The sequence below is a fragment of the Lepisma saccharinum genome, chromosome 21 (genome assembly GCF_977018435.1).
Source record: "Lepisma saccharinum chromosome 21, izLepSacc3.1, whole genome shotgun sequence".
NCBI lineage: Eukaryota > Metazoa > Arthropoda > Insecta > Zygentoma > Lepismatidae > Lepisma > Lepisma saccharinum.
The window spans coordinates 25171292-25197424 of NC_139249.1; the positions used below are offsets into that span (position 1 = coordinate 25171292).

General features: G+C 38.4%; 1 protein-coding gene across 3 annotated transcripts in view; it reads right to left on the minus strand.

Moving 5' to 3' along the window:
* Window positions 1-16366: 16366 nt before the first annotated feature.
* Window positions 16367-26133, minus strand: part of LOC146004373 (piwi-like protein Siwi) — a 133452-nt gene continuing 123685 nt past the window's right edge. For 2 of the 3 annotated variants that reach the window (XM_083143173.1, XM_083143174.1), the window contains exons 17-18: window positions 17768-17915; window positions 16367-17166 (exon numbers count right to left, since the gene is read on the minus strand). In XM_083143173.1, the coding sequence (XP_082999299.1) occupies window positions 17050-17166; window positions 17768-17915 (265 nt within the window). In that variant the 3' untranslated portion in view covers window positions 16367-17049. The remainder of the gene's footprint in view (window positions 17167-17767; window positions 17916-26133) is intronic. The other variant, XM_083143172.1, reaches the window with a different exon arrangement.

The following is a 26133-nucleotide window of genomic DNA, read 5'->3' on the forward strand; positions in this document are numbered from 1 at the left end:
ACACGTTTACTCATAAACTATCAGCTGCAACTGAACGATAACTCTCTGGCGGCAAAAGGCGTTACTAAATTAGCAGTTAAAATCGTCGCCGCCAGGTTGAGGCCACTACATGAACAGATATTGGGGGGGCTCATAATATATGAATGGCTCATAATACCACCTTTACCTCTAATAGTAATTATTATTATTATTATTATTATTATTACTGCAATGCTTTTATAATAATAATTACCATAAATTGATGTGATTGAAATGACATTATATGGGTGTAATATATAATTTTTGGTCGACATTCATTTTCCAGTTGGGGGCGCCCCCTTACCCCTCAGAAGTCGAAGGAGGGTATTTGAATGATTGATGCTCTTCATTGTTGCGAAACAAACTGTTCATGCATTCAACTGTTGGCCATCGGTCTTTATCACTTTTTGTGATTCTCCGCAGGGTGGCCAGGTCAAGATAACATGGGTTCCCTTTGAGGGACTTTTCTGTGGTTTCGACCTTCATTCATCAGTTGATACAGGACTTCCAGACAAATAACTTGAAGAACCACGTTGTAGGGCGTATTGTAGATTTCTTGGAGTGATCAACGGTTGGATGTAGTAATTCTACGAACAACAGGTGTGCGATTCCATAGGAATTCTCTGGGAGAATTAAAAAAAAAACGTTAACACTTGTAAATGCAGGATGATGGGGGCGGAGGGAGGGTGCCGAAGTAGCGATTGTATCCAAAAGATTGAGCTTAGAATTTAATGCTGAAGAATGGATGTGGAGTTGTGGGCAGGGATAGCGCTACAAGGGGTGGAGATGAAGCCCCCCAAAAAATATTTCAGCTCATCAGATTTTTATATGGTGGACGCATTTCGACCGAAAATAAGAATATATTTTCTATCATAAAATTTCAATTCGAGCAAGGTCATTACAATGTTGAAGTACGTATATTTCTTACTTTAGTAAGATCGCAAGATTATTTTATTACAAAGTGTTGTAATAAAAGGGTCCCGGGTTCGATACCCGGTTGAGGCACATAGTGGTACGGATCCCACTTTAAACTGTAGGTCCAGTCCAGATTAACCTTACCTGTGCATAAAGTGGACATAAAACACCAACTCAATCAATCAAACAATACAATGTGTTGAAATGGATTGGCAACATCCAAAGAGCCGTCAAATGTATTTTCTGTTTGTTAGTTCCTCGTTCGAATGCCGGCAATAGCCACTGGCGTGCACAGGATTTTTGGGGAGAGCTGGAATTGTAAAGGTGGATAGTACATAGATGCCATAGATGCTTTCTGTGGAAGGAGAATACACAACAAGATATTTCGTATTTTTACAATTTTCCTCTCTCACAATGGCAATCTGAGGTATTTTAAGGGGGCTTTGCACTTACCACTCTCTGCCCCCCCCCTCCGAGTCCTTCACTGCTTTTATTTGAAAATGTTGATTTTCTAAATATTCAGTCCTTCCTTCTCTTCAGGGAGAATGAATGCACAAACTATCTAATTCTTAAATGTTAAGCATTGGAAACAACATAATCGGGCCTCCCCGTCCAGGTATTCTAGTGGTAAGACTGTTATCTTGTAATCAAGGTGATTCCCGCAGTGGCGTCGCGTGCGGTTCACATACGGGTGTTCACAATAAAATTTTTATACTGAATGGAGATTTGCTCCTCTCCCATTGTAACTGCATCTTCAATTGAAAAAGTAAGAATAACAGTTAAACTTATTTTCAACTATTTCCCACAAAAATCACGCTATATTTGAAGTAATACAAGATTTTTTATTCAATTAACACTATTTTAATTACGCAATTTACAATTAGTAGTGGGTAGTGCAAACTAACTAGTATAACATGCAAATCTCAGGTATGTACAATGCAAGCAGAGACCTGCACAAGACCTGGAAAAAAACCGTCTGCGAGGAGGCGCGCCTACAAGAATATGCAACACGCACGTCAAGCGCAAGCGGACTTCACGTCACAGTTGTGCACAGGCATCGATGCCTGCCAGGCTTTTCTATTACCCGGGTCTTAAGAAGACCCGTGAGACTCGACGTAGTTCTTGCAAGTAGTAGAAGCGAGCACTCCTGTCAGTGTTGCCAACGGTCATTACATTTCACTACGCATGGAAATATTTGAAGTTGTGCTAGGCGCAGCGCAGGTGCCTTGAGGTTGTATAATCATTGGCGTAGCAAGGGGTGGGTGAAGTGGGCGACCACCTTGGGGCTTGCGCATGTAGGGGCCTCCCGTCCCATGAGGTTAATACGAAAAACGTAATAAATGGAAGTGAGAAAGATAGAAAAGGCTAATATTTGTGGGCAATAAAATTGACCTTTTTATCTGGCTTTATATTCTAGTTTAACGTTATAATTTGAATGAATACGTCAAATCAGAGGCGGGCGGGAGCTCTAAGCCTAAGGGGCCCCGAAAAAGTCAAAATAATTATCATTTCTCATGTGAAATATCAAGGCAAAAATTTCTTGGACATTCTTATCCATTTATTATTTTCTTGAATAAAAAGCACTTTATCTTGGCTTTTCTTCTGTCTCGTGACCTTACATAGCCTACCCGATTTTAATATGTTAAAGGTAAAGCACCTCAAACTGCCACGGAGCAAAGTATGGGGCATTTAAATGCTTCAGCTGTTTTAAACTGAAGAAGGGTATGGATAATATTAGCAGTTCTTCCTTCGTTCCTACAACTTCAGATGCAGTTATTGCCCTCTGTAATGGACACGAAGATTATTTATCTTCCGAATTTCCTGATCCAAGTTCTACGTTTCAGGAATGTGCTTAAATCTGAAATCAAGTGCTTTGGGAAAGTTTCTTCTCCTTGATAGCTCTACGCTAGCTTCCAGTGTTCTCTGTATCCTGTACGGCCTTCTGTTTGGGGGGAAGAGATAAGTAAGTATTTGTATTTTCTTCCTTTGAATACACAAATGTTGCAATATGTGAAAATTCAGAGTTAGAGCATCGATTTGTATAGTTATTAATGTAAGTGTAGCCACAACTAGCCATTTTAAGTAATTACATAAATTTCCTGGAAGAATATGACTGTACTTGAGGGACCCAAATTTATTTCTTGTGGACGCGTACTTTACGATTTTGTTACGCCACTGCGTCAAATATTTAATATTACAAGAACATTAAGACGTAACAAGAAAATGAGATTCACAATTATTATTATCATCTAAGACCTAAAATTCAAAGTTAACTGGTACAATTAATGTGCAACAAAGACAAAACTGCTAATTAAAAAAAGTCAAATTAGCTGTATCAATTGAATACACCAAAGATTTCACACTTATGGTGCAAATGACTATCGTTTTAAGATTTGTTGATGTTGAAACCGATTGTGTCGAAGAGCTTGTAGGTAGATACTTTGGGCCCCTAGACAGGATTGTGGTTTAGCGCACCCTTTTCCCCCCGCTCTATCAAGCACCGACATTTTATGTGCGTCCTTCAATATTTTCTACTTAAGCCATGGTTTGTGACATTTACATCCTACAAACTTTGAAATGAGGAAACAAAGAAGGACTCATTAAATAATATATAGGTTATATTTCAAGATTCTTACTTTGTATTTCTGATTTTTTTTTAAAAAAAAAGTTTAGCACATTTAAGGATATTTCAGTTGTCTTACTGCCTAAAGAACATTGGGACTGGACGTATAGTTTAAAGTGGGATCCGAACCACAATGTGCTTCCACCGGGTATCAAACCCAGTACCCCTTGATTACAAGGCGACGACACGACCACTGCCCATAGGGGAGCACCCCTCAAAAAGTATAATGTAGAACCACCACCAGTCACACAAACTTCCAAAATATTTATGATGGCACTTTTTGCGAGATTTGGTTCGTACTCCTTTACAGGTGACAGTAGTGGCAGCAATTAGGGGCGGGACCGAGAGAGTGCAGTTGGCCCCCTCCCAACTTTTTGCCACTTTTGCACCACGCTAACCTCATGTACCAAGGGAAATTAAACTGTCCTTGCTCCCTCCCCTACTTTTGCACATTGGCCCCCTAGTTTTGGAACCCAATCGCCGCCACTGGGTGTGAGTGATATAAATGTTTTCTAGCAAGGAATAAATGTCAAATTGATAAAAGTGATGAACATTTTAAGTGATCCTTGACCATTTTAGAATCTAAAAGTTGGCAACGGTGACTGCGTGACTCATGTATATGGAGACGGTGCAAAATCGGAATGAGCGTTCGCTGAAGATAAGCGAGCTTCGTCTTGCAAGGCCTTCCAGTTACCCGTGGGCTTTTGATGCTTGACGGGTCAAAACCCAGGTATATAATTTTACTCGCCCGCCCGACCAGCCAGTCGGGCCTAGTAAGCGATTCTGGCCGATGTGCAGCTCTCTGAATGCAAGACTACCATACTTCGCAATCTACTTTCTCTTACACCGACCATATGTTAACCAACAACATTCATTCAGCATTGAAAACACGTGCATCGTTAGCGGGACAGAGGGTAGGACGCGTCCAGTCCAGAAAAAATATTTTGTGTATGTAAGATGTTTGGGTATTATACAGAATACCCTCGCCCCACCCACAATAACTCGGTTGAGATGCTTATGATTGAAGTTTGGGAGGTCCGGCTGGTGAGGGCCCATCCTTTTTACTTCCGTTCGTTCTGCTTCGCTCATTCGAGAAAATGAAGTTTCTTTCAAACTCCTAACAGTATGCATAGTGCACAAAACACAACACTACACTACACTACACTCACACACACACACACACACACACACACACACACACACACACACACACACACACACACACATGCACGTCTGAAAGCCAATGCACATAAATTCACCCAACTGCTTGCCAATAGATATCGCGGTCTCAACAGTCGACACCATTCTAACCGCGTTTTGCCGGTTACCGCCAAAGAGCATAGGCTTTTTTTATTGCCACGCAAAATGAACGGAACTTGACCTTTCCAAAAATAACGTGTCCCCTTTGCAGTTCTCCTACAGCAACAGTGTTGCCAACAATTGAAATGCAGAAGTTGCTAAATCTTCAACATGCGCTAAAAGTACCTGAATCAAATTTACAGGTGAAAAATGCAAAATATATTTTTAAAAAGTGCTGTAAAGAACAACTTACATCAGGTTTATTCCAACCAATAAATTAAATTTCAATGTTTGTGCGTTTATATGTAGATTACAAAATAACTTCATTTCAAATGAGATAATTTTATGCATATTTCATTTTAACTTTCTAACTTCAAAGAAGAAAATATTATGTGTAGCAAAAATGCATCTCTAGTATTCTGAAAGTTATATTTTGTTCTTCACAATAAGCATATTCTAATAACGTCGAGAATAGTAAAAATAATTACTAACATCAATTAATAACTGTTTTCGGTAACAGCTATTTAGACATAGGACTCCATACTATTCTGAGTATAGTTACCAGAAAAATGCGCGTTCAATTGATGTAAATATAGTTCGCACTTTCCTTTACAATTTAAGTTGGTGAGAGTTCTTTTTTTTTGCATTAAAAACGTCGATTACTAAAAAAAAGGTGCATAGTCTGAATGGCCCTTGGACGCACATGCTCAAATCATATAAAACTTGAAAGATATGTAACTCCTACAGACTAGTTTCTAAAGAAAAGTCGCTCGTCACTATTCCGTGAACTTTAGCACCCACTGGAATTTAAAATTTGCCAGGTTTAGCGATTTCACACTAAAGTTTGCAACTATGTAGCGCAGACCGTCTCGAGCACAGTGTCCTCCTAGACATGCCTTGTATATGCTGCTCTCTGGTGCCGAATGCAAGAAGTATTGCCGCTTGAATCAGGGCTCCCCGCACCATATGTTCGCACAGCCCAGTGAACATTTTTGCGGTATAGTGGCCAACAGTCCCTTAGCTGTCAGTTTGATGCCATACGCACAGCAATTGTGTTCAACGCAATCCGTGGAACACCGTGGGAGTCAGTGTTACCAACTCTCTAAAACAGTTATCAGATGTGAAAGACGTCAACTCTGAGTAAATTGTGTGTATATATTCGAACATCAAAGAAGTATTTTTTCGAATAAATATATGTGTGTGTGTGCATTTAATATGTACGTAATTTAAAACATTTACATGAGTGTTCACGTGCTCATGCGAACATTATCACGCGACGTGCCTGATAGGACCGGTGGCAACCCACCATCATGGGGAAATTGGGGAGCTACGAGTGAGTAGTGTAATCCAGTCTCTGAAATCTCCTACAACAGCTGGGGGTTCGACATTCTGACCCCACATCACCCCATTACCAGTTGAAGATCTCCACACCGCTAGGTAGGATTGTGGGAAGAGGACTGGCAGTCGGGAGATCGGCCAAGGCTCTTCCAGGGATATATTATCATTAAAAAGGGGAAAAATTCGGATACAATTTTAAAGTCAGAAGGGTGCCTGAAAAAAAGTGTTACATGCAAATACTGTTTCATTTCAAATTCCGCCACGATTGATAAACTGAAATAGTGGCGATACACTTGAATTGAAATCATGGGGTTTAATTTTATAGTGTTGGTGTCACATTCGAATTGGTGTGTGCCAGTGGAGGTGGTGATATTAAATTTAACTCTTCTCCGAGTCAGATGACAAATGTAGGAACAAATTGCGAGGAAGACTATTTCATCTTCTGCACCAGATGATAGATTAGTTCTGCTTCTAGATCCAGGCGAGTGGTCGTCGGTTTTAAACAATATATTTGTAGTACATGGTTGCAAACACAACAGATATTTTTCCTAGGGTTTATAGTGCAGAAATGCCTCAATCAGTGAAATCCATAAAGAAAAGTTTGTTCACCTTGATTCACCTTCCTCTTACATGGTGTCAAATGCCCTCTTTTATGCACTTTAAAACAAATCACACATACTTCATTCTAGAAATATAAATTTGTAATTTAAAACACTAATTTACTCTATCTAACATCTAACTAAACACACATGCTCAAATTGAGATGCCAGTAAAAAAGCAATGGTAGAGCGTGATTAACAGAAATGGAGAGTTTAGACTAGGATACGCACATTTAAATTGTTAAAACAAAATATTAATTTAAATGTAATAGGATTTTAAGACACAGTAAATCAATATTCAAGCCGGACTTCGTGACCCAGCAAACACTCATCTGGACTCATCAGTGGGTCACGCCCCATAGGTTGAGAAATGATGCTCTAAAGGTATACTCAAATTACAAAACAATATACATAATTGTTTCTATTATTAACAAAGGAGAGTTTGAAAATCCTACATTTCCCTTTTTTTACTGTAAGATAAATGGGTGTCTCCTAAACAACGGCATTTAAAAAAAAAAATTACATGTAATAATGAGTAAACTTTAAGGGCATGTGATACAGTCTGCACGGGACTCTTCCCAAGCCCTTCCGTCCGTGGTAGTGTGCCAACTTAGCTCTCTTCGAGCCAGATCTGGTTCTTTCGTGCACTCATTCGTCAGTGAACTGGGATGCCCACCCCTTTGCCCACTATGCCGCCATCACTGGTTCCGGCCCACATAGACCAACTTTTGCCATGATTATACATTTTGCATGTAACGTGATATTGTTACGAGGGTTGGAACTTAAATAGTGGCAACTATTTATTCACAACTGATACACAAGAGTTACATGTTTGTACCTGTTACTGTCCTTCAAAGTAGTCACCAGCGTTGTGGAAGGCATAGTATACCGTTAGCAGAGCCTGTTCTGTTGATGGTGCGAATGGAGCGGTCTACTGCCTGTTGAATCTCTGGAACAGTTCTGAAGCGAATGCCACGAAGTGGTTCCTTCATCTTCGGAATCAAATCAAAGTCACAAGGACTTAAGTCCGGGGAGTATGGTGGATGGTACAGTCTTCCCAGTCCCATCGACCGAACAGAGCACCCACCGTGCCACTGTTCTGTACGGCAATGCCGATTCCCCGCATGCCTCTTGAAGCCCTTGATGACATTGTCCTGCTGTACGACCTCTGGCACATTCAATCTTGATCCAACTCCGTTGTTCCTGTTTAGACCGCTCGCTCACAAGTGACTGTTTCCCCTTCGCTTGTGCACCTGACGGGCAAGTCCATTTGCTTGGAGGTAAGGTAGGTATGTCAACAACGTTTGCTATCAGCACCACTACTACATTCCATTGCATAGTGTCTCCACAGCAGTGTTGCCACTATTTAAGTTCCAACCCTTGTATATTGGCTGTGTTGCCCCACCCCCTCTCATATCCCCAGCTACTTCTTTATAGCGCCATGTTGATGTGAAATTGATGTAATATTGTTGTCAGGGAATTCTTTATTTTCCATTTCATATGACCATCAGGGGACAGGGTGCCTACAGACTCAGAAACGAAATTACCCGACTTTTCCAGGACAAATTTTGCATGTTTTCCCTGACAATTTTGAACTAAATCCACATATTTGTACATGGAAAATAAACTCCTACAGCTTTCAGGTATGGATTGTATTAAGTATCTATATTAGCTTACAAGAAATTGACTTAATTTCTGTATGATTCATATTTGTTCTCAAAAAAAGTGAATTTGAAAAATTATTACAATTCACAAGCTAGGGAGGGACTTGTACTATTTGATTATTTTTAAAGTTAGGACTAAATGAGATTAGAGTAAATTAGTTGTTTTTAATTAAGAAATTTTGTAATTTCTCATTCTTCTAAGCCCTTCTCATTATTAAATGTTGATATTTCACCTGCTGCTTGCAAGAACCATGACTGCAAACTTATTTTCGAAGCATTAACGCTTCTATCCTGTCTCTTTCTATATAAAGCAAGCAAACAAATTAATCCATGCACACATGACAGATATTGGTATGGTGAATTTGTGGCTTGTTTTATGTGAACATGGCAAACACATGGCATCCACTTGGCAAACCCAAAACCCTAACATATCTTAAACCTGCTTCTCGGGACTTAACGTTCTGAAAGTGAAGCAATGGAATTGTACAAAACAAAGTGTCATATTACCTTACATTATCAATGTGACTTCTCTTTCAGTACAAACATTCACAGTATATCAAGGTACCATGAAACTGACAACACACTGTTATCTATATTGACGGCAAAAAGTATGTGTGCATGTATAAATATATTAAAAACTTTACGCAAGCAATTTATAGTAGAGGAATCTACTGTACTGCACAGGCATCGGATTTTGCTAATAAGGCATAATAAGATAGGAACATGCTGTTAATAACAGCATCTAAGTTTATATATGAGGCACATCCAGAAAGTAAGTTCCGTTATCGTTGGAACACTGCACTAGTGGTTGGAGAACATGCACATAGAGATGTGTGTCTATAATATGATGCAATCACATTGTTGTGAAGGGAGTAGATTTAAGAACAGTGTTATATCATGGCCAAGCTATCTCCTGGCTGTATTCACAGCGCAGAACAGTTATTTTGGCAAAATCCTGTTTCCCTACTGGCCGCTGCGGGATTCTACGGTTGCCGACTGTTACTCAAAGAGGAGGGGGGCAGCATAGGTCTAATTGGTAGGGGCATGCATATTTCATTTTTGACGAAAAAACGAAATTTGAAAAAAAACATTGTAGTGTTAATTTTTCATGTTTTTGAAAGGTGAGAGATGCATTTTGTGACCATGTTTTGTCACGAAATAATGCGAAATGAACTGCAAAAAGCGAAATTAACTCTTAAACACGAAATTTAGTGTTTATTCACCGACACGGCACCTTCCGAGGTCTGAATTATCCTGAGAGTTATGCAATTCCCGGAAAATTGATTAATTCTGCTGTTAATATTGGAGAAACAAAAATTGACTCCTTTACACAGAAATAAACTTAATACTCGGATAACTACATAAATGTGCTATTAGAAGTGAAATGTTAATTCTGTGGAATAAGTGTAGTTTTTAAATCAAATTTAGGATTATATTCACAATTTTAAAACCAAAATGTCTTTTAATATACCACTTTTGATCCAATTTTTCACCGCTATAACACCGATATTTTATTTTATTTACCGCTTTTGAACCCGAAATTGACTCAATTTTTATACCGAAATTTTGCTTTTTTATTTACCAAAAATATGTGCCTCTACTAATTGGCTGTTTGACCACAAGTTTCTTCATAGATAAAAGTGGCAACAACAGGTACCTGCCATAAAGATGAGTCCTGTGCCAGGAATTAGCTTGCTTGATTTGCTTTAATATACTTCGCTTTTTGTGCCACTTTTGACTAATTTGTGAAGATGGGGATTAGAGATGACATGATTAAATTGATGAATGGACACTCGCAAACATCCATGCCCAGGACCCCTGGTGTTGTAGCACGATGTTCTCACCACTGCACCACGGGGGCCAGCAGGAGTTAGCTTGGCTCAACTCTATGAGAAAGATGGCAGTTCTCATATACAGACTGCTTGATGTAAACGGACTTTTGCATGCTCACAAGCTGATGCCGGCAAGGATTCACCGGAACTTGTGAGGTGCAATGGTCAGACGATGGTGCAGACTATTCATGGAAGGCAGATCCATCATGAATGCCCAACACACCGGACCGCAAGTGGGCTCTTTTGTATCACTAAGTGGGAGCCATGACCTCACGTGCTACAACTTTCATTCATCTCTTCCTTCAGCTGAAGCAGTTTCTGGCAGGACATACGTTTTGACAGTAATGCTGCTGTACAGATGGTTGTGCTCTTTGGAGGCAGACACATGACATGACACTACAACAAATACCTGAAGAACGGTGATAAATGTATCGAAAAGTAAGTTATGGGACAATAAAATGTCAATTATTACCGAAGTTTGTTTCAATTTATGGCTAACTGGAATGTACTTTCTATACCATCCTCATATAAAGCTTCAGCCTGTTAAATTCAATAACAGTAGACGAAAAGTGAAAAATCAGTAGAGCTGGCAGAGGAACATTGATTACTGACAAATATGATGTTTTTAAGATTGAGAGTGATAGTTTGTCCGACAAAATGTCGCACTACATCAGACAAAAAAAATCTGATGCATAAGAGTGCCATGCATGCATTCTTATACCATAGAAACATTTTGTCGCAATTCGACAATCAAAGTAAGCCTTGAAGCTTTCCTGGTGACGATGAAATTATTCTCTCAGACTATCGACCAGGTGAGTTGTGGAAAACATTCCAAGCTTTCAAAAGCTCATCTTCAAGGTAGAAGATCCTGAAAATGAGAATGACGTTAGCTTTCATAAGCTTGGAATCATTTCCACAACTCACCTGGTCAATAGCCCGAGAGGATCTTTTCATTAGTCAGATTTATCAGACAAAAATCACATGCATCAATGGAGCCTAAATTTTCGGCAGATCAAATGTCATTCCACAGCATACGACAAAAATTCAGGTTGGATAAAAGCCCTTATTTGATTCCATGTTCCTTCAGAATGTCCACACAATGACATACTACGGTGTTGGGACATCTGTCTGATGGTATCAGAGTTTGTGCACCCTTCTGGTCAACAGGTCCGACCCCTTATAGCTCCCATAGACAAGGAAAAAAAAAATGTCAATACATTTTAAATGTGACATTTAGAGGTTCATCAAATGTGTGTGCCCGACTGGAAATTTCTCCTCCCCCACCTCCTCACCTTCAGTCACTTGTTTCTGGCACTGTGGTTGTGTCCAATACATAATTGACCTAAAAGTTTACGCCAAAGGCTGGCAAGATGATTTCCCATTAAAGTGCAGCACTTAAGACTTCTTCAAAATCAAATGTCTAGCAGGTTCATTGCATCACATCACATCTACAGTTCAACAAAGAAACATTTGTCAAGAGAAAATTCCCAGACATTTCCAGGTGTCATCACCAGAGTTAGGATTTTTAGGGGAAAATTTCATTGGGAAAAAGGAAGGGGAAAGGTGCTAAAATAAGACCCAAAAAGGGGCCAAAAAAAAAAGGTGCTGATAATTATACTACTTATTAAAACTTTCCCTCCTATTTTATTAGTCTAAGCTATTCACTCGAAGCTGTGTACACATCACACACATAGGTTGTGTAACAGTTATTCACCAGTCGGGGAAAAACACAAAGCTGTTGTACCTTACAACATTAAGCATTTCTAAATTTTTAAAAGTGAGTTTGTTTCTTTTCGGAGATAAAATATCTTTATATAAGCTGAAGCTTCTCTCTACATCCACAGAAACAAGTGGGGCAAACTTAGTATTCACTCGGAATGGCAACTCTGTGGAAGTGGCAAATTCCACAACATCCTGATTCTTGTCAAGACTAGCCTCAAGTTTGTCTCTGGCAAAACCATCTAACTGCCCCCTCCCAGTAGTAAAGATATCCCATTGTTTTTCCTTTTCGATGCCTTGTTCTTCTAAGCTTTTGATGGCTGTCGACAGGTACTTGTAGGAATGTACACAAAATAGTTATTTTTGCAAATCATCTATCTTGTCGGGAGAAGTTGCTGTGCCTTGGAAATTGCACCTGCATCGGTTGAATCCAGGGAAAGCACAAACTCCTTAATTTTTTCAAAATTTTCACGCAGAAATTCATGATCCCCAGCGAGTAATGATGGGGAAATGTGGCAGGGGCAGGCAGGTAGTTTCTCTGTAGGCAAGAATGAGACTCGGGTCCTTATGGAGTATTTTCTTCAGATCAGATGTGAACTCATTTACAATGTTGTATTCGTTCCTAATAGATTCAGAAACCCTGTGAAGGGCATGAGCCAAACAGGTTACATGCTTTAACTTAGGGAACAACGGCTTCAATTGTTAAATGCCGAAAGCATGTAGGGAGCCTGGTCAGTAACTACAACAACAACTTTTTCGAACTGAATTCCACCGGGCCACAGTTTTTGACAGAAATTCATAAATGACTGCATGACTGTACTGGCATTGGTTTTCTGCAGCTCATACATGTTTAGCATGTTTAGTACCATGGGCTTAACTTCCTCACCTGTCAGAGGAAAAACCAAAATGTTCAAAACATATCGTTGCATTGAGTCTGTCGTCTCCTATATCGCAATCTGACACTTTCACCTTAATTTTACGAACAGTTTCTTCATACACAGGTTCAATATAGTTTTTCCTTAACGTACTCTCATCGGGCACTGACAACCGTATGTACTTTTCAATTAACCCTTTCAAGGCCGGATGGTTCACCTTGTTGAGTGGAAAAGATGCACACAAGTCAACATTTCATTCCTTTAAATTTTGGTTCTTGGAAGAACACTGCTCAAATGCATTGCGTAAGAGAGGCTGCCGAGATTTACTTCCTTCCAGATTCTTGGTCTTTTGATGCTTAGAGCTGGAAATATGTTGCTGGATGCGATCTCTCTGGTGTTTTTCATCTAATGTGATTCCCTTATCACAAATCGTGCATCGAATAACAGTTCCATCACTTTCTATGAACTCTTGCTTAAATTCTTGAGCCAGACTGAGAAATCGGGATCTGGGCACTTTCGGCATGGTAAAGTACATGCACTAACAGGATCTAACAGAGTGAAAAAGCAGGTCAGGAACTTACATCCACAAACAATATCTGTCCACCGTGCACACATGAAACGTGAAACCCACCACTTCAGAAACGCATTGTTGCTTCACTGCTTCCAAGACCAAATGAAGTTTCCTTCTTCCATCTTAAAAAAAAAATAACTGCAATCTGATGCATATCAGTAGCGGTCTTTCCATTGTTGATTTCAAATAGGCAACAATCAATCACAGTTTCAATACATTCAATTTCAGTTAACAATGTGAAAACATCTTAAAGAGAGAAGTGTCGCGAAAAAACAATATATATTTAACAACACCAGTAAAAGGACCCAAAAAAGGGAGGAAAAGCGATTAAAAACACGAAAAAGGGGGAAAATAGATAAATGTCCCAGAAAAGGGAGGGAAGGGGAAAGTTTATCAAAAAAGGGGAAAAAAGGTGCTGGAAAATTAGCTCCATTCTCACGTTGAGGCAACATTTCACACACTGAGTCCTTCCAGAGAGGTCTCGCTTTCACTACGAAAAAAAGGTGCGCACCTGAAAATCCTAACTCTGGTCATCACCCTGGTGGATTATTGAGATGGGCGATGTTGCCAGATCTAGATGTTGAAAACTAAAAAAAAAAAATTCATCAATTTAGAGTTAACGTTAATGGCAGTGCCCCTACCCCTTTGACAACTAACATTACCCTATAGTCGTTTTCACATTCAGAAGACACAATGGGCTCTTATGGGCAATGCTTTTCTTATGGGAAATACAAGTGCGCTGTTGTGAAATTTCTGGATTTACAAATTTAGCTGAAGTAAAATCGGTACCTGCAGTTTTGCAGGAAATTTTGTAGAGAATACGATGGTGAACACAAAAAACTGGTAACTTGCTTACATAGTTTTAGATAAATTAAAAACGAAAATTTTCTGTGAAAACACACTTTTTACATTGTTTTCATTCCTAACGTTGAAACATGCCGTAAAATTGAAGCATTCATTATTAAAAAAAATTGACACTGTTTTTTAATTGTCATAGGTGCATTAAAAAATATTCAAATAAAGTATGTGGAGATTTTTTATATTCGTGCAGTAGAAAATGTCGTCGCTGGCCATTTTTTGTTCTTTAATTCCAAGTAAAAACTTCCAGCGACAAAGTTGTGGAGAAAATAATGAAATTATTTTTTATAACCACTCAAAGGTTCCCAGAAATATTACTTCCATGCATTTGGAGTTTCTTTTTAAGGAGACGTTGTCTGGCCATCTTGAGCTGACTCACCGCAGCATTCCGGCTAATCACCACCAAGTTTTCGAGTTGTTATTTTACTTCATGCAGTTTGTTATAATAGAATTGAAATTACTTAAATTTAATAATTGACAATTATTTCCAATGCTGCCGTTGTGAGCAACATTAGTGCTGTCGCAAATACACCTTGCTTTTGTTTACATTACTGTCGACATTAATACTGAAATGAAGATCACCTTTCAGTTTCCAACGTACACATAAATTCATAGACACCATATTAACCTTTGAAAGGCTTTCCAACACATGACAAAATATGGGGCTTCAAGATAGAAATATGATATGCCTTGCTTGAGTCATTCACGTCTTATCAGTTCACGTGGGCTATAACTCATTTGTTTGTTTGGGTTGCAACTTAATCTAACCCATGTGCCAGGTTCCCCTTACTTGAGTGAGAGATCTGCTTTGGTATGTTTAGACTTTTTCCCTCTCTCGAAAAAGTGTTTTCAGTTGTGTGAGCGCTCAGTGATTTTTACTTTTTTAAGTGATTTCTGAAGTGTCATATTCGTGCATTACACTCGCGTGTGTAGTGATCGCAATGGGTCATAGTAAAAAGGATAACTAACGTTCACAGTATAATATTAATATTAACAATTACATATAATTATCATAATATATACAAAATATGTAACACCTTCATTGTGAAGGAAGGTCATCATTTCCCGGCGACATGAGCTAGCGCTTTATTGGCAACACTGTGCGGTTTCTCCATAAGCGCTGTTGTCTCTTCTGAACGTGAAAACTACTATAGGAGGGAGGCACTTTATCCGGCCTTTGTAAATCTAGCTCCATGAAAGTCAGTTTTAACTCCATTTCAGGTGAAATTTAGTGTTCTTTTGTGAGTATCGATTTGGCAACACTGCCAGGAGGCAAGGAGAAAAGCATTGATCATATAGGAGTTTGATTTGATTCGTTCTCTTGGGAATATAAAACTTCCAATGGGATAGAAAAAGATGTCAATGGGAAGAGGGCAGTTTTAAGATGCATCATTTCACCAGCAGAAAAGTCGAAACTTTCATTTAATTAGCCGTAAACTTGATGAAGATGATTCCCCCTGGTGAGGCAATTACGGGGTGTCTTGAAGACTAAGCGACTGGGAAAGATCTCTAAAGGGGTGATTCTGCATCAGGACAATGTATGTGTAACATATCGCTTGTTGCGATAGCAACCGTCCGTCATTCCCCTTATTTACCCGATCTTGCTCCATCAGACTTTCATCTCTTCCCTAACCTGAAAAAGCTTTGGAGCTGTGTGCATTAGCAGTGTGATGATGATGTCATCAGTGCTGTGGGTGACTATTTTGCAAGCCTTGAGGAAAGCTTTTATGAGACTGGGATAAAAGAACTGCAGAAGCTTTGGCAAAAGTGCATGGACCTGCAGGGAGACTACGTAGAAAAATATGTTGCTAATGTGGTCCCATCCTATTCCCTTCTAAGTTAGGCTCGCTACTTATAGGACACTCCTCGTATCAGCATCTTCATGGAACACCACAGTAGTTCTATGACAAGATGTACTCTAAATTCACAATTCAAATCACATGCAAAGCAGCACCAAGCTCAAGTGGTATTTAAGAGGGCAAAGCTGCTTTAATGAAGACAATATTGTTGTATTGGATAAGGAAATTTATATAATACAGAAAAAAAGGCATAAAATGCAAGTGTAAAACATTTCATGATTTGTGAATAGTAATTCATACAAAAATATATATATGTAAAGAACATTAACCTTGTTGTACCCACATAACCTTAAGGGTTTTCTTGAACAATGCAGGTTTATTTGAAAACACCCTACCTTCCATGTAATACTGTAGGAGTGGGTTTTCTTTTTATCAATTTTCTGTTTTGCCAAGACAGATAAAGTTACCATCTTTTAAACGCAAATTAACAATACATAACTCAAATGTTTTTTACTATAGCTGGAATAAATCCTTTTTATTACAAAATTATTTTTTGTTCTTTTGAAGGATACAAAAATACAAAGACATTATATATTGAAACAATATCTTGCTTGTTTTTCTACAAAATTCTAATAACAAAACATCAGATGCTTAACACATCTTATACAAGCATCAACATTTCTTTTTAGTAGAAGCAACGAGTACAAGTTTACTCTTGTACATTTAAACATATGTGACATGATAATAACATAAATGTGTCTCAAGCACATCTTGGGGTGTGAAATTGCCTGAAATGCATACTTCTTCCTTTTATGCACACAGGCACACATGTGCGCACACACACACACTTGAATGTGAAAAGAATAAAAGAAAAAACAATGTATTTAGATAAATGAATAAGATACTTTCATTGAACTTCATTGTCTTGAGCCACAACTCTTACAGGAAATAAAGGAGATCTTCCAACTGATTGTTGGGTTTCACATGAAGTGACTGTCCCACAAGGAATGCTAGCTTGTGAGCATACTGGCAGGGGGCAGGCACACGAACTGTTCCCTGGAAGGAGAGAAACAGATTATTAATATAAAGTTCTAAATGGAAAATTCTACTTCACTCACAATTTTAGTGTCTAAATTCATTTGCTATTCCACCACAAAAAATAAATAAATAAAAAATATCAAAAGCTTTCTCAGACCAACATCATTAAATTAATTTGCTAAATGCTAAATATTGCAGTCTGTATCATTATCGTGTAGTGGTTACATCAACAGTAAAGAGGTGCCCTATTGGTAAAGTGCATATCTCAAGAGTAAGGTGTGCTTCCTTCATGGTGTAGTGGTAACATTGTTGCTTTGCGAACAAGGGTTCCAGGTTCTATACCTGGTGGAGGCACATTGCATAGTGCTTCATATCCCACTGTAGGTCCAGTCCCAATCAGCCTATCTCTGCATGAAGTGGATTTAAAAAAACAACTTTGTAACTTTTTTGATCACATGTTGAATCGCATTTCATTACATGTCTTGGCAGAACACAATGTTAGCATGTCATTTCAATTGTAGATTTCCTGAAATTGGATTAGACAAAATCATGCAAAAAAAAAACATGAATTTGCTGTGCATCTGTTTTCATATATTAGAAATAGATCACTAGTACTTACCGACCAGTTGTAGTACAGGTGAGTCATTTTGTAACTTAGACGCTGTAACTTGTCTGGATCGAGTCCTACAGTATCAGATATCACGTTGTACGAAGTGGGGCTTACAGTTCCCTGACGCACAGACTGAGACACCAAGAAGAAATCATATCTGAAATTTACAAAGAAAAAGCCATGTTGATTAATATTTGAAAAGTAAAACTAAGAACAAACAGTACATAATTTAATAATTAACAGTTTATAATAAATCCTTAGCGTGACAGCCCATGAAGGGCCTTGGCTTACCTACCGACAGCCGGTCTCCCTCCCACACTTTCCTTCGTCACCTCTAAGCGTGGAGATCTTCAACCAGTATTGGAATAATCGAGGGGTCAGCCCGACGTATCCCCAGTCGTTATAGTAGGTCGTCTCAACCGGATTACGCTCACTCACTCGGAGCTCCCCAATTTCCTCACGATGGTGGGTTGCCACCGGCCCTATACGTAGGCCGAATAAATTCCGACCAGAGCCGGATTCGAACCTATGCCGTCCCGCAGCGAACGATCTAATGACGAGTGAACGCCTTAACCCGCTCGACTGCGGAGGAGGACAGTTTACTCATGTATAATGCACACTTTTTTCAAAAAGATTTGCCACTAAAAACTTTGGTGTGTATTATACACGGAATAATTCAGACAGACATGAAACCATGCATGTTTTCACTGTCACTGCATATAACACGTATACTGGTTGAGTCACCTAAAATTACCAATAGAAGTATTTCGTGAAGAACAATAAATATTGAAAAACTGTTTTCGCAGATATATAAGTATGAGAGGGGCTCATGAAATTAGTGGACACAATACGTTCGACTACGTAAGGAAGTACGATTTTCAACACAAACTTTTTTTTTCTTCTTTTTTTTTTAAATGGAAACCCCATTCTATTTTCAGCTCATTTGAAAGTATGGAAAAAAAATCATTAAGAATGGAGTTTGTTACATTGTAATACATCAAATAGTTCACAAGTAATTCAGGGTGGCTACAAACAAGCAGAAATGAAATTTCCTGACTTTTCCAGGTTTTCCAGGACAAAATTTACAATTTTCCCTGACAAATTACACACTAAACGAAATCGATATTTTTGGAAGTGGAAATAATAAACTCATACAGATCCAGGTATGGATTTGCTAAGTACCAATTATCTTCTATGAAATTCACTTAATTTCTCTATTCTCTACGATTGGAATTCAAACTGCAAAATAGCAAATCGGAAAATTATTGCAATTCACTAGCTAGGGAATTATTACGAAATTTTATCATACGCAGTAAGTTTAAAATAAAATACTTGATTATTTTTAAAGTAACGAGTAAATGAGATTAGAGTGAAGAGTGATTGATTAAGAAATATATTTTGTAATTTATCAGTCTCCTTAGCCATTCTCTGTATTATATGTTGATATTTCCACTGAGGTTTGCAAGAACCATGAGTGCGGACTCATTTTTCGATGCAGAGAGCTGCTTCTGTCTTCTCTGTAAAGCAAACAACTTAACTCTTGCATATAACTGAAACAATTGAATTGTACAAAAGAAAGTGGCATATTTCCTTACATTATCAATGGGATTTCTGCTTCAGTACAGTATATTCAAGTGAAGTACTGTGCAACTGACAACATGCAGTTATACCATTATTGCTGACGAAAAGGGTATGTAGGTATTAGAAATTTAACGCAAGCAATTTATAGAATTGCATTGTATAGGTACCGGATTTAGCTAAACAAACATTAAAACAGGAAAACACTGTTCATAACAGCTTCTGAACGTTCATATACGAGGGGCATCCTGAAAAAAGCTCCAATGGTGCCTGTACACAGCACTAGTGGCCGGAGAGCGACACACACATGCAGGCAGGAAGAAGTTATTTTTCCCAAAATTCACATTTTCATTTTAGCGCTGTTTTTAAACTATTGTTTCAAATTGTAAGTCACATGGCCTAAGCTTCTTCATGAGAGTTTGATATGTTGGAAGTTATTGTCCATAATCCCTTTTTAATTTTAAGAAGGGTTTTAGACAAGGGAATTTTCCCCATATATACTGAATGGTGCATAATGACCATAAGTGGCGACGCACCCAAAAAATTTAAATGAAGCAATCTCAAGTGGCAGATACTGATATATTATGGCACCAAAAATTGGCCTCATCTTTCTGTGACTTGTTAGTGTTACATTTCTCAAAATTCGCGTTTTTGTTTTAGAACATTTTGTCTGCCAAATATACCAAAAGTTATACTTCATACTTCCATTGTGCTTTCAAACTATTATTTTAAATTGTAGGTCACGTGCTCTACGTATTTTCGTGACAGTTTGATATGTTGAAACAGATTTTTGAGCAAGTAAAAGTAAAAGTAAAGTGCTCCCCTGTGCTTAGCACCAAGCCATGAAGGTATTAAGGGGTTTAGAGTTAGGGCCCCACACTTCCTTGATCACGCTCGAAGGTGCAGGTGATGTTATCAGGACCATGCTCCTGGCTACCTGTAAACCCCCCCCCCCAAGTTTCCTCCAGGTAGCCGTTTAAAACGACGCTGGGTGGGCACCGGAGCAGTTTAGGTGGAAAAGATCCCGGTTTTGCCTCGCAGGGGATCAACCCCGGGTCTCTCGCATGGTAATCAGACACCCTAATGACCAAGCTTTATTATTTCTCGCTCGACAAATGCCGCTGGTGCGCACTTAGCTTGGTAATTCAAAACACATCTTGTGTGACAAATACTAAGATGTGGCTCCCGTGTGACGGTAGATACGCACTCAATCTCCTGTTAGAATCCTGCCACTTTGGCTCTGTGATGCAAATGGTTTTGATAGAAGTTGAAAAAATTGTGGAAAATATATGATTTCATGTGGCTGTCGGAATTATTCCATGTATAACAGGCATTATACTTTACTCTTAAATAAAATGTTGCAAAACTTGCATGTTCTATGTACACAGTATGCACATTTTGTTTCCGAAATCCTAGAAGAGACAAGAATGTTGGATTTCACGGAATTTTTCTTTGTTTTAGGACATTTTTTTTAAAAATAATTGCTAAAAATGCCAACAATTCGCATTTTATGACAAATATGCATTATTTCGATATTTCGAACGGCAAAAAATGTGTCCAGACATCACTGCACATTCATAAACGCAACTTCGCAGCAATTAACATTTTTCACGGTTTTCGCATTTGCAAAAAATCAAGGTACCTACTAATTGGAAACTACTTTTTGGGCAGTAGATGAAAGGTTAAAATTTAGCAGGACTGGCAGAGAAGAGTCAATTCTTGAAGAAAGTTATATGCTTTTATGATTGATTGATTCAAGTCAATATGATATTAAAATATTTACGTATTTATTATTAGTATTTAATTTCATAATATTGGACATTAACTTCACTCAGTGAGAGTTTAATGACCATATCTCACGAATTTAAACAGACAGGACAGAGAGTGGTGTAAATTTCATTGCAATACTAGTGTTGCAGTAAATTTGAGGTTGGGAGCATGCATTTGCCAAATTTTTATAACGTTCACCAACGCAGATTTATGTTTCACTTTTTCGTGATAGTATTCAATATATATCCCATTTTGTTGGATTCTTCTTGATATCTAAGAATAGTGCAATGTCATTGTAAATGTATGTTAACTTTGGCGAAACCAGTAATATGTCAGAATGATGAAAGAAAACCTTCGTAAGCACTGCTACATTAAATAAGGTGAAGTCAGCCAGAAGAGTAATAAAATTCAGCAGCATATTTGAAGTCTAAAGCTCTTGTTTATACATGCGATATTTGTTGGATGTTGCAGACTGAAGACATCCAACAAAAATCAATTCCATAAGAGTGCCATGCATGCAATTTCTGGCGCACGTTGTAGCGAGATACTTTGTCGAGTGGCGGTATTCAACAAAAATTGTATGTATCAATGGAGCCTATTTGCTTCCATGTTCCTTCAGTTTTTCCAACAAAATGCCTTACTACGATGTCCAACAACTATCGGACCGCGCCACCCGCTCCCATCCCCTCCATCTGTTGAGTTCTGTCCCCTTACTACTCCCATACAGACAAGAAAAAATGATAATTCAAAGCATTTTCCACGTAATATTTAAAGGCTTAACATATTTTTCTCTCTCTCTTCTCCTGCCATCACTGGTTTCTGGCGCCGTGGTTATGTTGTGCATAAAAGGGGCCTAAGAGTTGAGGCCGAACCTTAGCAAAAAGATATCTTGTTCCCGTGCAGAGTTCCATAACGATATCTTAAGAAAAGAAAGGTCCATCAAGAGAAAATTCCCTGACTTTTCCCGGTTTTCCAGGTCTGTCACCACCCTGTAATTGTAACCTAGAGTTGAGTGTGAAGGCAGATCCTCCACTATGCCTGTCGGCAGAGCCGAGGGCAAATGCCACCGTGCACACATGTGCTGCATTTTTCCTACACTCACCATAGAAAAGTATCATCCTGGCCTTTTCAGTGTCTGAAAATACTTTCTCAGCAACAGTTCTGACATACGTAAACTATCACAAACGTCTTGTTAATTAGTGCACTTTGTTACGACCTTGCTTTATTTGATAAATCAATATGAAAGAAAAAAAATTTAAGCTGCAAAGTTTACAAGTTGACTTGACCAAACAAGAAGAGTTGATTGTTCCAATGTACTAAAATTTATGACAAATAAGTGAATGCCAATTAAAAATTAGAAAGATGTTAATGTACTAACATTTATGTATGTAACTGATGGCAGAATGTTTAAAATTTATACTTTTTAATTAACAATTATTTGTTAACTCAGAAAGATGTATCAGAACCTTTTAGAAAATTTGTGAAAGCTTACTTATGTACAAACAACACATTTTATTGTAACCCGCAGTTGTTGGAATGTAACAACTTTTCTAAGCACAAAGCATTGTATGCAGAAGAGTAACACGTTTGTTACAAAACAAGAATGGCGTCAAAAGGAGGGATATGTATATAAGACACACAAATGAAGTTGCGAGAATATTTGTTTCAAGTGTCAAGGTTACAATTACTTGAGAACTATTTGATGTACAGGGTGAGCATGAAGTCTTTCCCTGATTATGAATATTTATATCTCAATTCCACGGTAGATAGGCAAATAAAACCTATGTCAATATGTAGTGCAATACATCAAGTTTTTTTTCTTCATTTCTTTGTTTTGTCTGATTCGTAGAGACTGTCCCATATCATGGCCACCGTGTTTGCCGGACATAAACCCTTGACTTTTCTTATGGGGTTATGTTAAGGACACAGTGTTTAGTTCACCAGTTCCTAACTCTTCAGACACTAATACGGGATGCTATAGAAACTGTGACGGAAGATATGTTGGCAAAGACATGGAGAGAAATTGAGTATCGCCTAGACGTTCTAAGGGCAACAAAGGGAGCACATGTCAAAATGTACTGTAAAAAAAGTTTATGAGTAAAGCTACCATTTCCAACAAACCGCATATCTGTATCTAACATAGTTCTCTAGCAATAAAAGTTTGTAATCTGGGAAATACTTTATGCTCACCCTGTATGACAATGTAACAAACGCCATCCTTAATTATTTTTTCTATACTTTCAATTGAGCAGAAAATAAAATGGACTTTCCATTTAAAAAAAAAACAACTAAGTTTGTGTTTAAAACCGTACTTCCTTACGTAGTTGAACATATTGCGTCCACTAATTTCATGAGCCCCTCTCATACCTATACATCTGCAAAAGAAGTTTTTCAATATTTATTGTTGTTTACAAAATACTTCCAGTGGTAATTTTAGGTGTGACACCCTGTATATCAACAGGCTCAAATACAAACTACCAGCTTGGATTTATTCAGTAATAATAATTTTAAAAACACTATGAAGTGAAATTGCCATTTCCCATGAATTTTCACTTTAAAACTGAACATTTTGAGACACCAAGAAAAACTGCATCATCCTTGCAGTGTCATATGGGATGTGCATCACTGGTATTTGTCGGGCAAGAAATAATAGAAAAACAACTTCCAGAGCGTTGAAAATCCATAATGTAAATTTGATCTCAATTTCCTGTACTACAGAATAAACAAAGTGGTTACAGGAGTAAAAGCTTTGGGATGCTAAACACAGTGGAGGGAGGGAGGGAGGGGGAGGGAGGAGGTGGCATGGGTTGGTGACTCATTGCATACACAAGACTATATTCTTCTGATCTTGGTCCACATAGCAACAGGCAACTCATTGAATAGGCATGATGATATTAGTTCTTCATTGGCATAGCAACAGCTTTACAACCTAGAACTAAGTAAGCCATTCCTTGAACCTGATTTGTACTGCACATTATATATGTGATATAATTGTTTTTCTCTTTTTCTCGTCGAAAATCAGGGTGTGCATTATATACATCTAAAATACAGTATTTTGACAGATTGCATGCCAGAAACCACTTGGCACACCATTGTAAGTTGGTAATTGTGGTGTAACAGTGCACAATAAATACAAAAGTAAAGCATTGTGGGGGAAATAAAAGGCCTTCACCTTGCTCAACATTATCACTCTTTTGAAGATTTGTGCGTAACGTTTATTAACCTTTAGCACATGGTAAGTCTTTAAAACTTGCCACTATGGAGGAAAAGAAAATATGAAAATCTTGTTATCTTGCGAAAAAAATTCTAGAAAATCTCTTCTAGGATGGACGCTTGATGGACCAAATTTAGAGAAGTATAACAAAAGACCACTCTTTGAGGACATATAATGCCAGTCTCCCAATATTAGAAAGAAAAGCAAAATATGAAATTTTTTAGAAAACCATAAATTTTTGGGAAAAAAATTGAAAACTTAGACTGACAATTGTCACACATTGTGAAGAAGTTATTGTATTCATGTAAAAGTCAGCAAAAAGTGGTGGTTGAAGATTAATACCCCATCTTATGTTTGTATGGGAAAATCTACAATTGCAAACTGCATTTGTAAATACCCTAATAGTAACAATAAGTCTATTGTTTTAAGATTTCAGTATATCACACTTTTACATGTACACACATGAACAAAAAGACAGAACTGAAATACAGTCAACTCTCGATTCTACAACCCCAGGTATAACGACCCTTTTCCCAGGAACAGTGAAAAATTTAGAAAAAAGTTGAGAAATTGAAGGAAATCGGCCGAAAAATGCGTTGTTTTTTCCCCCCACTCATTCCCTTCACGAGCGCTCTACCGCTCACAATTGGGTCTGAACTAAAAATAGACACCACCACACCATGCTTGAGTGATATCCAATAGCACTTGACCTCTGCCCTCCCCTCCCTCAAGTGCACTAATGTTACCCCGCACCCAAGGGCCGCTACTACCCAACGTACCAGGCTTGTTTTGCCACACTTGCTCTTGGATACGCGAGAAGAGAAGATCGAATGTGCTCGGATGTTATTTTCAATCGACCTTGACTTGTTTCCTTGTCCTAAGAGCTGCTGAAAACTCACAGGGGCAGGGGGGGGGGGGGCAGCCCGAAATGACTGCTGGACTTGCAGTCTTTGCCAATGTGTATGGCGCAGGTCCAGAGATAAGATCGCAGAAATGTTCTAAAATACAGATGCGTGGCGCCTGGAAGTCTGGCCCATCTGTCCAGCTCTGACCTAGAGTTCAGTAGGTTCCCGTGAGTGAGCAACTCTCGGCCTTGTAGCCGACAACTTTCGGTAACCGCTTTCATTCAGAACGTGTTCTTTGTTCCCTGCAACACTTCATAAAAAAGCGAAACTGTTAGAGATAATCAAAACCACATAGGCAAACTAAAGATCGTCAACCTGATTAATGCGTTGTCATCCAGGTTTCCACAAAAGTTTACTTCAATCCCGTTTCCCACTTCATACGTTTTCCTAATTCGGTCATAATATTTGCCAAAAAAATGTTCCGATGGCTGACAGACTTCTCCCTTTTTCCGTCAGCAAACGTGGGGGGGGATGCAAATTGTTTCAGCCACGATTTTCTTGCTCATGTGTGCACACACAAGCTGATTACAAGCGAAGGTGGAAGCGGACCCACCTCTCTTCCTTTCCTTTCACATCTAAAATGGGGCAACCAGTTCTGGATATATTCTTGAAAACGAACCAAAACCATAAAACAAGTATATAAAAAAAGTAACCCTTCATCCATTTTTCCCAGCTCATTCTCCGCCACTGGTGTGCACAGCAATGTTAATAATTGCAGAATTCAGGTCTTTTTTTTTTTTTTTTTTTTTTTTTTTTTTTTTTTTTTTTTTTTTTTTTATGCTGTTGTCTGCATAGGAAATATTACCCGTATTATTGTCTGTTGCATGTTAAAACGTAAAGCAAGGGTCATTTCTTTCTTCTTTACACTGCTGTCCGCCACCTGTTGCTCGAACTTGCAGCCGGTCTCC